Source organism: Balaenoptera ricei, chromosome 7 (genome assembly GCF_028023285.1).
Source record: "Balaenoptera ricei isolate mBalRic1 chromosome 7, mBalRic1.hap2, whole genome shotgun sequence".
In the NCBI taxonomy this organism is placed as follows: domain Eukaryota; kingdom Metazoa; phylum Chordata; class Mammalia; order Artiodactyla; family Balaenopteridae; genus Balaenoptera; species Balaenoptera ricei.
In genome coordinates, this window is record NC_082645.1 from 115,046,123 (window position 1) to 115,061,786 (window position 15,664).

Below are 15,664 nucleotides of genomic sequence, written 5' to 3' on the forward strand. Positions count from 1 at the left end.
TCCATAGTGGCTGTATCAATTTACATTCCCACCAACAGTGCAAGAGGGTTCCCTTTCTCCACACCCTCTCCAGCATTCGTTGTTTGTAGATTTTCTGATGATGCCCATTCTAACCAGTGTTAGGTGATACCTCATTGTAGTTTTGATTTGCATTTCTCTAATAATTAGTGATGTTGAGCAGCCTTTCATGTGCTTCTTGACCATTTGTATGTCTTCTTTGGAGAAATGTCTATTTAGGTCTTCTGTCCATTTTTGGATTGGGTTGTTTGTTTTTTTAATATTGAGCTGCATGAGCTGTTTATATATTTTGGAGATTAATCCTTTGTCTGTTGATTCGTTTGCAAGTATTTTCTCCCATTCTGAGGGTTGTCTTTTCATCTCGTTTATGGTTTCCTTTGCTGTGCAAAAGCTTTGAAGTTTCATTAAGTCCCATTTGTTTATTTTTGTTTTTATTTCCATTACTCTAGGAGGTGTATCAAAAAAGATCTTGTTGTGATTTATGTCAAAGAGTGTTCTTCCTATGTTTTCCTCTAAGAGTTTTATAGTGTCCGGTCTTAATTTAGGTCTCAAATCCATTTTGAGTTTATTTCTCTGTGTGGTGTTAGGGACTGTTCTAATTTCTTTCTTTTACATGTAGCTGTCCAGTTTTCCCAGCACCACTTATTGAAGAGACTGTCTTTTCTCCATTGTATATCCTTGCCTCCTTTGTCATAGATTAGTTGACCATAGGTGTGTGGGTTTATATGTGGCCTTTCTATCCTGTTCCATTGATCTATATTTCTGTTTTTGTGCCAGTACCATATTGTCTTGATTACTGTAGCTTTGTAGTATAGTCTGAAGTCAGGAAGTCTGATTCTTCCAGCTCCATTTTTTTCCCTCAAGACTACTTTGGCTCTTCAGGGTCTTTTGTGTCTCTTTACAAATTTTAAGATTTTTTTTCTAGTTCTGTAAAAAATGCCATTGGTAATTTGATAGGGATTGCATTGAATCTGTAGATTGCTTTGGGTAGTTAGTCATTTTCACAATATTGATTATTCCAATCCAAAAATATGGTATATCTCTCCATCTGTTTGTGTCATCTCTGATTTCTTTCATCAGTGTCTTATAGTTTTCTGAGTACAGGTCTTTTACCTCCTTAGGTAGGTTTATTCCTAGGTATTTTATTCTTTTTGTTGCAGTGGTGAATGGGATTGTTTCCTTACTTTCTCTTTCTGATCTTTCATTGTTAGTGTATAGGAATGCAAGAAATTTCTGTGTGTTAATTTTGTATCCTGCAACTTTACCAGATTCATTGATTAGCTCTAGTAGCTTTTTGGTGGCATCTTTAGGATTCTCTATGTATAGTATCATGTCATCTGCAAACAGTGACACTTTTACTTCTTTTCCGATTTGTATTCCTCTTATTTCTTTTTCTTCTCTGATTGCCTCATGTGGCTATGACTTCCAAACCTATGGTGAATAATTGTGGTGAGAGTGGACATCCTTGTATTGTTCTTGATCTTAGAGGAAATGGTTTCAGTTTTTCACCATTGAGAATGATGTTGGCTGTGGGTTTGTCATATAAGGTCTTTATTACGTTGAGGCAGTTCCCCTCTATACCCACTTTCTGGAGAGTTCTTATTATAAATGGGTGTTGAAGTTTGTCAAAAGCTTTTCCTGCATCTATTGAGATGATCGTATGGTTTTTATCCTTCAATTTGTTAATATGGTGTATCACATTGATTGATTTGCGTATATTGAAGAATCCTTGCAATCCTGGGATAAATCCCACTTGATCATGCTGTATGACCCTTTTAATGTGTTGTTGAATTCTGTCTGCTAGTATTTTGTTGAGGACTTTTGCATCTATATTCATCAGTGATATTGGTCTGTAATTTTCTTTTTTTGTAGTATCTTTTCCTGGTGGAATGGTGGCCTCGTAGAATGAGTTTGGGAGTATTCCTTCCTCTGCAATTTTTTGGAAGAGTTTGAGAAGGATGGGTGTTAGCTCTTCTCTAAATGTTTGATAAAATTCACCTGTGAAGCCATCCGGTCCTTTTCTTTGTTGGAAGATTTTTAATTACCGTTTCATTTTCTTTACTTGTGATTTCTCTGTTCATATTTTCTATTTCTTCCTGGTTCAGTCTTGGAAGGTTATACCTTTCTAAGAATTTGTCCATTTCTTCCATGTTGTCCATTTTATTGGCATAGAGTTGCTTGTAGTAGTCTCTTAGGATGCTTTGTATTTCTGCAGTGTCTGTTGTAACTTCTCCTTTTTCATTTCTAATTCTGTTAATTTGAGTCTTCTCCTTGTCATTTCTTGATGAATCTTACTAAAGGTTTATCAATTTCATTTATCTTCTCAAAGAACCAGCTTCTAGTTTTATTGATCTTTGCTATTGTTTTCTTTGTTTCTATTTCCTTTATTTCTGCTCTGATCTTTATGATTTCTTTCCTTCTACTAACTTTGGATTTTGTTTGTTCTTCTTTCTCCGGTTCCTTTAGGTGTAAGGTTAGATTGTTTATTTGAGACTTTTCTTGTTTCTTGAGGTAGGCTTGTATTGCTATAAACTTCCCTCTTAGAACGGCTTTTTCTGCATCCCATAGGTTATGGACCATCGTGTTTTTGTTGTCATTTGTTTCTAGGTATTTTTTTATTTCCTCTTTGATTTCTTCAGTGATCTCTTGCTTATTTAGTAACATATTGTTTAGCCTCCTTGTGTTTGTGTTTTTTACATTTTTTTCCCTGTAATTGATTTCTAATCTCATAGCGTTGTGGTCAGAAAAGATGCTTGATACGATTTCAATCTTCTTAAAGCTACCAAGGCTTGATTTGTGACCCAAGATGTGATCTATCCTGGAGAATGTTCTGTGTGCACTTGAGAAGAAAGTGTAATCTGGTGTTTTTGGATGGACTGTCCTATAAATATCAATTAAATCTATCTAGTCTATTGTATCATGTAAAGCTTGTGTTTCCTTGTTAATTTTCTGTCTGGATGATCTGTCCATTGGTGTAAGTGAGGTGTATAAAACCTGGTCTGCCAGGTTTTCTCATTGTAAAGTTACTATTTTCCCCTTTAAAATGATTAACTCTTTTGTGGGAAGACACTTCGAGGCAATCTAGAGAGTCTGCTCCTCCTCAGATGCTCCCCCACTAGTTTTAGCATCTTTGGCATCTGTTGATTCTTTCCTGAATCGGCTATTACTGTGAAGGTTGCCAAACGGTGACTATTTCCATCATTCCTGTGACAGTTACTAATCAGCATTCTACTGTGAGAAAGAGCTTTCCCTTCTCATTTATTTACATGAGTATAGACTCATGAATTCCTATTTTATTCAATGAATTACAATTATTTTTATTATTCATTTTGATGCTCAAATTGGGCCAGATGGTCCTTTCAACTGTCCTTTCAGTTGTCTCCTGACTCCTGTACCCTTTTGACAAATCTTCATCATTTTGTGAACATTTCCTTACTTTCTGGGGCAACAGATGTTCCAGGCCCACATACACCTTTCCTGCCCCAGCCCTAGATTTAGCCCGGCCCTCTCTCCAAGGAGTCTGGTTCTTTTTGTTGGAGAGTGGTATTTAGGTGGGTTCATTGCCACCGGGGTGTTGTTGCTTCTGGATCCTCTCAGAAGACAGAGCTGGGAAATGTGTGTGGACACACACACGCACTCACACCTGCATCAGTATTTACCTGTATATAGTAAAAAACCCTGAGTTCACAATGAATCTTCCCCTTCCAGCTGAACACTACAGAGTTCATTCTAACCTAACTCCCTCCTCTGGCAGTGAGAGACCCGCCCCCGTTTCTCCATATATTTCATTTGCTCGTTTCCCTGTGCGTAGCCAGTCTTCTGCTCTGCTGCCCCTGGGCCCCCGGCCAGGCCGGCTTCTAAGGCTCCGATCACTTCCCTGCCCCAGCTACTTCCTCTGCCCCCTGACCACTTCCTTGGCCCCAGCCCCAAAGCCCCACTGGCTCTGGCCACTTCAAAGGAAGAGCAAGGAAAGAAAGCAAAATGATACATGTCTTAAAGAAAAAAGAAGAAGGGAAGGGAAAAAGGAAGAGCTGATTGGATTTTAAGGAGACACATCCTGGGGTCCATTCCAGGTCAGATGGCTGAAGAGGGATTTCTGGATCTGAAGCTTTTCTCCAGGGCTCTTCCCCAACCCGCCTGCGCACCCCCCTTTCCCATCTCATCAAATGGCAGCGACATCAGCCAAGTTCCCAAAGTCGGGGATCTGGAGTCACGCTCCCTGGCGAGCCCCACGCCCTTACCAGCCCCTCCCCCTCCACTGCACCTCCCCGGTTCAAGCACCAGAGTGGGGTTGCCGGGGTCCCCATCTTCCACTTAAATCACTCTTAGAACAAAATCCAAACTCTGCAGGTCCCAACAGAACCAAGAGACCCACGATCTGGTCTCTCTGCCTCTCCCTCCTTCACCCAAGTTGGAGTCTGTGACTCTTAGAAAGAGGTTTGGGGGAGACGAGGTGGTTAAAGATTCAGACCAGTCCTGAGGGCAGAAGAAAGACCAAGGAAAGCATTTCAGGGGCTGGCAGAGGTGCGGGAGGGCAGAGGCAGGGCGGGAGGAGGTGGCTTCCAGACAGTGAGAGGTGGGCAGGCCTGGGTGGGGAGTCCAGCCCCTGCTGAGCTGATGTCTGAGTGGAGGAAATGCTGCTGGGGGCGGGGATTGCGCCTGGACAGCCAAATTCCACACTACCCCTCGCTCTGCTCCATCAGTGCAGCTGCCTCTGGACGTGTGGGAGCCCCAGGTCTGGGGGACTCCGGGGCTTGGGCTGAATCCAGCTCTACACCCGCCACTGCCTCTGAGGCCTCCGACACCCTTCCAGCCTCCGCAGGCCCAGGATCTCCCCACTGGGAAAATAGAAACAGTAACGACACCAGCGCCTCCCACCCCGCCATTCTCGTCACAGCAGACAAATGGTATTGTCTCCCTGCTTAAGATCTTTCTAGTGACTTTCCCACCGACTTGAAAGAAACGCTTTGCTATAGTTGGGATAATAAGCCCACTGCCCCACCACCACTTCTGCACACTTTCCCATTATTTGTAAAATTTCCACAATGCTTGTATATACTTTTCATTTTAAAACGAAGCCTGGCAGAGCCCGAGGAGAAGGTGCCGGGCAGCAGTGTCTTCCCGGCGCCCCCTTGCTGGCTTCCTCCTGGGGGCCCTCGCCTTCTTTCAGTTCCCCATTTAGTGACAGCAGACAGCACTGAAGTTAAAATTACCCTCTGGGAAAGTTCGGCCTGTAGGGTGCTCCAGCCTCCCTGCCTTGCTCCGCCTTCCCCTGGAGGGTGTCTGAAAGTCAGAGCCCAAGAACTAGTTCTGGAAACACCACATTTCTCAGAGGCCGCAGCCCTGAGCTTCCAACGGTCTGGACATCAGCTGTCCTTTGTTTTAAAGACCCTAGTGGTCTGGGGCCTTGGGGGGCGGGGGGCAGCCCTGTCCCCTTGCTCCGCACTTTCCCAGGAGTACTGTATCTGGATGAGCACAGGTGCCAAGCCGTAGAGTGAAGGGGTCTCTCCCTGCAGAGTCTGGCTCAGCAACCCACATCGCAGTGTGGGAAGCTACAGCTTTTCAACTGTGAAGTCCGTTTTAGGCACTGCACACATGTCTCAAAACAGGGGTAGGGCCTGTCATTAGCCGTGCAAGGCACCTGGGGGACTGCATGAGGCTGAACCTAGCAGGGCCCCTTTCCTTCGAAAACTTATAAGCTTGTGGGGAGGCAGGCACGGCTGGGCTTGGCAAGGCGCTGTCTGCAGGGACTCCCTGAAATGATCTTGCTGGAAATCACCTGGAAATTTCCATAGACCTGGAAAGAGGAGGCAAGAGAAGAGTTAGGTATCTTGTTTCACGATCTGAACTAACCACTTTTTTTTTCCTGCATCGCTTTTGGTGATGAACATAAATTTGCGTCCATTCAGTCAATCCCACAAACCACGAGGGACGTCTGCTCTTTGCCCCGCACGTCGTAAATTCAGAGCCGACTTTACGCAGGAATTGCTGCTCTGTGTTTTTCAGATCAAGCTTCTGCTCTGTGCGCTGGGGATCTGCCACAGAGAGAAGAAATTTGTTCCTGGTGGTGGGAGAGTTGCCGCAGAGCAGAAATCCCATTACTCCCCCGGGGCGCCACCCTGGGGAGCATCGGTAACTGTGAGGGCCGCTGTCCGCAGCGAACGGCTAGCGTGGGCTTCAGGGTTTCCTTCTCTGTTTCGGAATGACTTGGTGAATCTCTTCAGGAAGGCAGCTGCTGTGGAATGAGGAATTGAAATCTGGTGGCCGTTAAGGATCCAGGGCAGCCCCCTGCCCCAGAAGCGTGGCCGGTCCCCCTCCTGGTGTGAGGGCTGCCCTTGCCTGCAGGACACGCGAGCCTTACTTTCCCACCGCTTCCCTGGGCGTCTTGTCACCGTGGGCTCCGTGGGCTGCTTCTGTGCTGTGTGTCCCACGTTCGAGCCCAGACCCCCTCCAAATCCCCTGGCTTCCGGTGGTGTTTGGAGGATGGGAGGCACGGCTGCGTGATGGGAAGGTGGGGGACCTCCCATCCCTGCTCCGTCCCTATGGGGCTGGCTTCGCGGAAGGCCTCAGCTCCGGCCTGGCAGCCCTCTCTGGGTCCTGCATCTGCCCCCCGCATGCTTGGATCAGGAGGGAAACTGCTCCCCCACTTTGCAGGTGTATTCCTACACCCTGCCCGCTAAGTCCTTCTGAAATCCCCCCAGGTGAATGTGGCATCTGCTTCCTGCCTGGACCTGACTGATACACACGACGACCTTGTAGTCAGACATTTTACATTTTAAGGTGTTGGAAAGGCATCACCTTTGGCAGATCAGATTGAGGGTGAAGGAAGGGGGTGCTCTCCTGCTACCTACCCTCCCCCCAGCCATTTCTCCGTATCCCCCGCCCCAGGCCCACATAGGGTCCTCTCTGACCATCTCTCCCCCTGACTCATCCTGACCCTAATCCCGCAAATCCATCCAAGCACTAACTGCCGAGCATCCCACGACGACCAGGCCCTTTGGCACCATCTGGGGACGCGACAGTAAGCAGATCTGGCCCCTGACTATGGGCTGCATGGGCAGGCAGAATCAGATGTGACCAGGCACCCATCCCCACGGGGCCCCAGTGCTCCTGCTGGCCCACGGTCAAGGCACTGTCCACTTGGAAACCCCGACTCCCACTCCTGGCTTTGACTTGGCCATCCTGCCTGACAGAGGGCCTTTCTCGGCCCAGCTCAGGAGTGAGAAGGCCGTGGCTGGGCTCCTCCTTCCTAGGCATACAGAGCCTGCGACCCACCTGTCCAGATTGCACTCCTCACCCCCATGAGCGGGGCTGCGATTGGACTCAACCCTCATTCTCCACCTTCCTGGGAACCTGGGCCACCTGGGCAGCCAGCAGTGGTGGTTCACCAGGCCCTGGTTCCCTGGCCTCTGTGACCAGTCCAAGCACACGCAGTGTCCCAGCAGCTCTGTCTCAGCGCTCAGCACCCGCCCACCTCCTCCCTCACTGGATCCATAGGGTTCAGATGAATTTTAGAGTGTTCTGTTCTTCTGCACGCTTAGTACCCGGCGTATTTCATCAATTCTAAGGTGTTTATTTTGTCATATTAACATCTCCAAAATCAGTTGTACCCACAGCTTGATAGTGTATCTTGGTTTATGCTTTAGCTTTTAGCAGTACATAAAATAATACGTGTCTCTGCATTGGTGCATCTAAATTGCCATAGCTCATGTGCTCTCTCAAACGCACATTCCCCAGACCTCCTCCAGCTGAGAACCCTTTTCCAGACTCACACATGAGTCGTTTCACTTTGACTTTCTTTGATACTTTCACATCCTTTTTCCATATGCCTAATGGCTTGTCATCCATTAGCTGTAAATTCTTTGACAGGATGACACTTGTCATGACTGCTTTAACTGAATCGAGTTCATCGACCTTGTGTCGTGTCAAATTATTTTTGTTATTCCGCTCACTTTGGGTTTTCAACCTATTTAAGTTACTTTTTAGAAGGCCCGGCTTTTTGTTAAACTCTCTACTAATTTACTGAATAGCTTAAGCCACACACTCAAACACAGAGACGTGCCCTCACGTACAGATTTATACGTGCGTGCATTGCATCCCACATGCAGATACTTGTGGAGAGAGAGAGAGAGACAAGGGGAGACAGAGAGGCAAGTGTGGAGCCTGAGTGAAGGTGAGTGACGGAGAGACAGGATCTCTGAAGGCAAACGCATCCTCACCGCTACTTGGGGTTACCACCAGGAACAGGGCTCAGGGACAAGTCTGAGTCCTGGTCCATTCCCAGATGTCTGCATCTGTCCCGGTCTGGGTCATCCTGCCTTGTCTGCTCTCCCAACCCCACTTACCTGTGGCCCTGATGACCTCCCACGTCAGTGCCAACCGTGCCAGAACAATAGGCACCTGACTTGAAGGTGGGCGAGTCAAGACAATCCAGCCTCGCTCAGCCCAGACCCCACCGACCTGGGTGGGCTTTCCAACGTGCATCCTATTTCCCTATTCTCCTTTCCCATGGGCGATGGGTCCCAGCAGCAGGCAGCCCCCGGAGGAGCAGTTGGGCCCCTGACCTCTAACTCCAAAGATAGCCCCTCCTCAACTCATTTTTAGATCACATGAATGTCATTGACCTGTTAGCTACTATGATAATGGGGGTGACTCATAGGCGCTCTGCCCCTTCAACGCCTGGGAAGCCCCACCCAGAGGGGGAGGCTCTTTGGGGCTCATCCCTGTACCCACCAGCAGCCTGATCTCTTGCTTCTGACCAGCTGCCCCCGGCTCGCTGCTCTTCCCTAAAGCCCGGCTGCATCACTCTCCTCCACCTGGGGCTGCAACCTCGCTCAGCATCTTCTTGGCTGGATCAGGAACACCCGGCCTTACACTGTCCAGTTTTGCCATCTGTGCCGGGGGAGGGAGAAGTCCTCTGGGTCTCTGACTGGGCCAGTGGGGAGACAGTGGTGCCATTCCTTGAGATGGAACACCAGGGAGGGGCGGGTCAGGGGACTGGGCAGGGAGGATGGACAGGATGTTGGGACATGTTGGGTTAGGAGCAGTAGGGTACAGCACTGGTGAGACCCTAAGCCTCCTGCTTGCAGTTCTCCCATCCTACCCTGCTGCCTGATATAGCCCACCAGGGGGAATCACAGAGGCGGGGCCTTCATGTGGGCGGGGCTTCAGCAGGGGCGGGGCCTCAGTGGGCGGGGCTGCCTGCCGAGGGACCAACTTGAGTTTCCTGCTGGAGCCACCAGGCGATAAGAAGGAGACCTGGCCCCAGGGCATTTGAACAGCCCAGTAGAATTACCCTCCTGCTCTTCTGTCATCAACAACAGAGATACAAATCAGGGAAGATTTTTGTGCTGCCTCAACCATTTTCTGAGTTTTGACAAAACAGAATTATATCAAATGAAAAATATAAAAATAAAAGCAAAACGATTGCTATAATAGATTTTTCCCATGTTTAAAAATAAATGATCTTGGGGGTGGGGTAATAACTCCCCCCACCAAACACACACACACACATACACGCAAGAAGTCTAGAAAAAATATTCTAAACTATTAAAAATAGGTCTCTTGGGGTTGTGGGACTACAGGTGATTTCTTTTTTTTTTTTTTTAATTCTGTATTTAAATTTTTTCCCATAATGAAAATGCATTACTTGGTAACATAATACTTTTAAAAATAAAAGTTTTTTAAAAACTGAAAGAAAAAAATCTTTAAAACTGTCCTATCTGTGCCTTCTGCAGAGCGGCTCTTAGGGGCTGTGAGGGTGTGGGCGTCGCAGGCAGGCCCTGCGCAGGAGCCCAGGGCTTCTTCTGGATCGTGGTCACTCCCTCGGCCCCGCTGGTCTCTGCTGCAGGTGGCCTTTGTGGTTGGGTGATGTTCCAGCCTGTTCAATGTGCTTCTGCTTGGGATTTGTCCTCAGGCATCCGAAGGCGTCCCCGTGAGGTTCTTCACCAAGCTGGACCAGCTTATCGAGTTTTACAAGAAGGAAAACATGGGCCTGGTAACCCACCTGCAGTATCCTGTGCCGCTGGAGGAGGAGGACGCAGGCGATGAGCCGGAGGAGGAGACAGGTAGGAAGGGACGGAGGGGAAGGTGCCTCCGGGACCCTGCCTGCCATCTAAGTCCCATAGTGAAGTTCTGGGGTGTTTCTCTCACTTCAAGTGCTTGTAGATTGGGTGGGTCCGGTTATCAGAGGGGGTGACGTGGTGGTTAAAGACCAATTAGGAACACAGGCTCTGGGGTCAGACAGAGCTGGGTCAAACTTCCTGCACCCCATATTCTTAGCTGTGTGACCGTAGGTGAATTACTTAACCTCTGTAAACCACAGACCTCTCTTAAAGAGACACTAAAAATAATATCTACCTCTCAGGGTGTCGTCAAAGGAGTCAGTGTAGATCCCAGCGCCCAGTACATAGTAAGCACTCAATAAATGCAGCTAAAATCATTGTCAAAATAATTAGCTGAATTTTGCTGTGAAGAGAATGAGGAAGGAGATTGTTGCGCCAAGCTGGAAGGATGAGAAAGGATGTTCCTTTATATCATCATTAAAAGAAAATAAAGTACAGCCCCTAAAAGGTATGTGAGAGTCAGTCCTGCTGTTTAGACAGGGGAGGGACAGACTAATAGAGCGAGCGTCGGGCAGAGAGAGGCAGTGCAGCGGGGGAGCTCCCCTTCTCTTCCCCTCAAAAGTTCATGTCCTGAAAGAAAGCCCTGACATACGTAACTGAACCTCTCAACTGGTCAGGGCTCTTCCTAAGTCCCAGGGCTTGGAACCGAGACCCCCGGCGTCTCCCCTGAAGGACAGATTAGACCAGAGGTGTGGGGTCCCCGGCCTGACTCCGCCCATCCCTGGCTGCTGCCCGCCACGTGCTGGGCGTCCTTGCAACCTGCTCCGTGGGCCACCCTTCCTCCCACCTGCCTGGAGACAGGTGAGCGATTGCATGTCGGCAGCCTCCTCCCAGGGTAAACTCTGAAGAGCCGTGTCACCGGCTCCCGGAGGAGACGAGGGCCAGGCAGAGTGTTTCAAAAGGAGCGCAGGTCTGCAGAGGTGAAGGGGACCCAGGCAGCCGTGTCCCTTGTCGCCTCCCTGGCCCAGTGAGAGGCGCCCTCAGCTGTGAAATAGCCTGAGCCGACATGTCCACGTGTGAGTCCAGGGTCACTCGCCAGCGCTGTGCCTGGGCCGCATGTCCCCCAGCTGTCCCCAGGAGCCCAGGCTCGGCCTCGACACCGAGAAGCCATCGTGCAGAAATGCCCTCCGCACTTCCCTCTCACCCCCCAGGCCAGCTTTTCTGCCCCTCTGGGCATGGCCGTCTAAAGAAAGACCCCAACACTACAAAAAGACCCCCCAAAAGATCTGGAAAGAGAAGCACAATCTCAGGACGGCTGGCTTCCCTTCCCAAAAAAGGCCCATTGTCTGCTTGAACCCAAGCCTCTCCCACCCCCAGTCCAAGGGGTCGGATTTGGCTCAGGTCTCCTTAAGGTGCTGCCCATCCCCAGGGGGCTCAAAACGGGACCATGACCATTGAAGGAACCCCAAGCCAGGTGAGGAAGTGAAGGAACTCAGCCCCACCCATCATCCTTTAAAGAGAATGTCCCCGGGCAGCTCCGTGTCCAGAGCCGTGGGGCAGCCATTCCGTGTGAAAAAAGGCTCCGACAGGAGGTCGCAGACCCCAGGGGCTCAGGACCCTCACCCATTTGTGGTACGGGCAGGATGGAAGTTTTCAAGGTGAACGGGCAGGAGTCCCATCTCCCAGGCCAAGTCATTTGTTTCATATCTCAGTTCCCTGGGTGGAGGGAGCCCCTCACTTTCTTTCATTGTCTCTGGGGGTCTGGAGGGAGAGAGAAAGAAGGACAGAGGCTGGAGAGAAAGGGCAAAGAAAAGGGGGCCAGGGTGGGAGAGAGAGGAGCAGTGGGGCCAGACCTGCCTGCTGCCCGGTCCAGCTCCTCCCATGACGGGAGCCCAGCCTCTGCCGGTCCAGGGCCCCTGCTCTGCCCCGAAGCCGGCCGTCCTGCTGAGCTTCTGGGACTGCTGGCTGCAGCTGTCCGAGGCCAGCAGCCCTGCCGGCGTGGCCATCGGACCCCAGCAGGTGTTTGCAGAGCTCCTCAAGGGGACAAACTCTGTGTTGGGCCCCGGGGCAGAGACAAACAAGACCAGGTCCCTGCCCTTGGCAGGCTCCCCATCTAGCCCAGGAGCCAGCTGGCAAGGGAGCGGGGCCGGGAAGGGACAGTGCGGGCACAGACGGGTCTGTAGCTGGGCGCCGCGGCCTGGACCCCACGTGGCGGGTGGGCAGGATCACCGCACAGAGGGCGGAGAGGGTGGGCCACGTGCCCCTCTCCGCGGGCGGTGATCCCGAGGGAGGGAGCACGCAGCCCAGACAGCACTCCTGCTCTTGTCTTGGGTAGAAGGGGTCCTGTCTCCCCCCGAGCTGCCACCCAGAAACATCCATTTATCTGCCGGGCCATGTGAGGCCAAGGAGGTCCCTGTTTCCAACGAGAATCCTCGAGCCACGGAGGTCAGCCGGCCAAGCCTCTCGGAGACGTTGTTCCAGCGCCTGCAGACCATGGACACCAGTGGGTGAGTCCCCCCCTGGCAGGCCCCGCCACACCCGGGTAGCTCACCCTGTGCTCTGTCCTGGAGGTGCCTCTTCCACCCTAGGCCAGGTGGCTGTGGAGCCCGCCAGCCCCCCGACGGCGGGTCTGAGGGAGCCCAGCTCGCGGGGCAGCTCTGGCTGCACGGGCACTGGACGGCCCTGCTCAGGTGCTCCATGTCCCCCAGGCCCCGCGGCGTGGCAGGAGCTGGTTCTGGAATGATGGGTAGTTCTCTGCTGCAGGTGGCATGGCCCTGCTCCAGACTTCAGGGGCCTATGCTGTGATTCCCTTGCTGGGGCTTGCCGTGAACTCACGTGGCATCTTTTCCCACCCCGAAGACTCCTCCCACCACGCGGTCCACTGACTCAGATGGTCCCAGTGGAGGAGCTGCCTGCACTGCCGCCTGGACCCGCTCTGGGCCCCATGCAAAGGAGGCCAACTTCCTTGTCACTGGGAAACGGGTCAGAGCAATTGTTCCATGTGTGGTGTGGGCTGTGAGGTCTACACCGCATGCCACTCCTTTCTCTGTGGTGGCAGGAGTGAGGTGCAATCCTTTTAACACTTTGTTTCACCTGCCCTGATCCAGGGCTCTCAGGATCTGGCCCCGTATGTGGTACCAGACTGGTCCATGTGGATGAGTTCCTGCAGTTCCTTCGCCTCCCTCAGCAGGCCCAGGCTGGATGATGGGAAGTGGAGATATGGCTGGGAGGGGCGTTGGTTATTTTGCAAATCAGAGGCCCTGACTTTAACACAGGCCAGGGGATGGCTTCCACAGGGAGGACGCTCCGTGAGGGGAACCGTGTCCCCAGCACCCAGCATGTCACCTAGCACGGAGTCGGCACTCCCTAGATCTGTGTTGAATGAATTAATTAGTACACAGCCATCTCCATGTGCTAAAAATTTTAAAACATTTTTTTGTTTCTTCATGAGAAAAAGACCCTCCAAAGAATATTCTATTGGCAGGGCTAATGCAACATCTCCAACTTGAAAGATTAATTTGAGACAGCCAGGGCTGCTCACCTACCATCTGATTTAGCCAAATACAAAGGAAATGCCTGAAGGTACACACAAGCCAGCCGTTGCTAAAATATCTGGTGTTTCTATATTTCCACCTTGACATTTCCTCTAATTCTTCTCCAGGCCCGCCAGGTTGTATTCTCTGCACACTCCTGGAATTCCTTGTGCTATTTATCAAGAAGCTAAATATCCAGTGCTTTGAATATGTTGATCCGTTATGATTATCCTGATATACGTATCTATATAACAAATGCTTATTAAAATAGTTCAGGCAGAGCCCATTGTTTAGTTTCCTTGAGATTCTATTTCTCTCCAGGTTTAGGTGTTAAATGCAGGGCAGTCCTTGAGGAAATAGGCAAGGATGTTCAATGGTGCCACTGCTGCCCATCTCCTCCTGACTCTCCCACGTGGTCTGTTAGCTACATCTCCTTGTCAGTCCCTCCTCTCTAGGGACAGGTCTTCTCTACGGACTCAGGGCCCAGTGGGGCAGGACAGGTGTTCAGCCAAGCCTCCACGCAGCCTCCTGAGAGGGGGCGGGGGCAGCTGAGGGCTGGTGAGCACGGGAGGCCCGCCTTCTCTGGTGTGGCTTCTCAGCTAACAAACGGCAATGGAACTTGCCTAAAACTTCTGCTTGGAGATGGAGGTGTGTGGGTGGAGCACATTGGAGGGACCATGGTGCCTGCCCTCAGTTCTCTTCTGGGTCATGAAAAACTAAGCTTCTGCCTTGTGTTTTCAAGTTAATCTATGTTGCTTGTAAAATAGCTTTGTACACAGAGGACTGCCTTTAGATTATTCTTAATTATAAGACAACCTGCACAGTCTTTTGTGCAAGTTAATTAAATCTAATCAGTTAGGTCATAGTTAATAGAAGACTGCTGAGTAAAATCAACCTTCTCTGATAAACAGAGTTTAACATCTTTATGTCAACACTTTTCTACAACAAACATTTTAACAAATATAGCTTCCTAAAGCAAGTACTGATGGTCTCAGAGTTACAAGTCAGTAGGCACGAGAACTGTTAAAGTACATATCTTAATGCTGTAGGAGAGATTTTGTCCTTTTCAGCAAAACAGACTGAGGCAGAAACTGGATTTTTATGGTGTCAAGACTCAGAATAAGTATAGATTAAACTTAAATATTCTGACAACTGGTATGTAAATAATTGCTGACTTCTCAGGCTAAAAAAGTCAAAACGGTTAATCTATGTCTTTTCAGTCTTAAGAGCAACAGCCTTTCATTCTTTCAAGGATCCTACAGAAAAAAGAAACCTGTGACCTCTAGCTTCCACTTGATCGCAAGGCTGGAGCAAAGCTGTTTAAGGCTTGTACGAATTTTTTCACACACGTAAATCAACATCCTTGAGCCTCGGTTTCCTTGTTTGTAAAATAGGAATAATAGTAATATCTGCCTCATAACATTGATTTGTGGATTAGAGGGGAAAAAATGCATAATGTGCTAAGCAGAGTGACTGGTATATTATGCTCAGGACATACTTGCTGTAATTATAATGTTCATTATTATAGGAACAAAAACTCAAAAGTTATCCAGAAAAAAATGGTGCTGGGTGATAGAATGTAGAGGTGTGATCAGACCTCGGGGGCAGCCCTGGCGCGATGCGGCCCGGGCTCTGCCTCTGCTGGGCCATCCTGTGCGAGGCGAGGGCAGGTCCCCAGCCCATGTGCTTCATCCGTGATTGAAAGGGACTGGACCAGACCAGGGGCAAGGGCTGGGGGTGCAAAGGCCCGGCACCTAGGCTGCCAATACCATATCCCCAGCCCCATCACTCAGCAGAGACTTCCCCTCGGAGCCTCGGATGACTGGGAACCTCCTTGACACAGAGTTCCAGGTGTCCCTTGCCTGTGAACTTGGAGTTGGCCTGTGAGCTGGAGCCATTTGCCCTCTCTGGACTAGAGCATCCCTCAGCCCTCAGATTCTATCTTTAGGAATTGATGAAGCAGGAAAACAAGTCCTCTGTACATTTTCAAAGCTGTTCTGTCTCCTTTTCAAAGGATAAACATTTCCCATCCCCAGCCAGTATCACTTC

At 49.9% G+C, this 15,664-nt stretch overlaps 1 protein-coding gene across 2 annotated transcripts in view; it reads left to right on the plus strand.

The window, feature by feature from the left end:
* Positions 1-15,664, plus strand: part of INPP5D (inositol polyphosphate-5-phosphatase D) — a 129,471-nt gene that overhangs the window by 50,754 nt on the left and 63,053 nt on the right. Inside the window, exons 3-4 of one of the 2 annotated variants that reach the window (XM_059927497.1) lie at positions 9,935-10,085; positions 12,418-12,589. In XM_059927497.1, the coding sequence (XP_059783480.1) occupies positions 9,935-10,085; positions 12,418-12,589 (323 nt within the window). Of the gene's footprint in view, positions 1-9,934; positions 10,086-10,533; positions 10,591-12,417; positions 12,590-15,664 lie in introns of those variants that run through there. The other variant, XM_059927498.1, reaches the window with a different exon arrangement.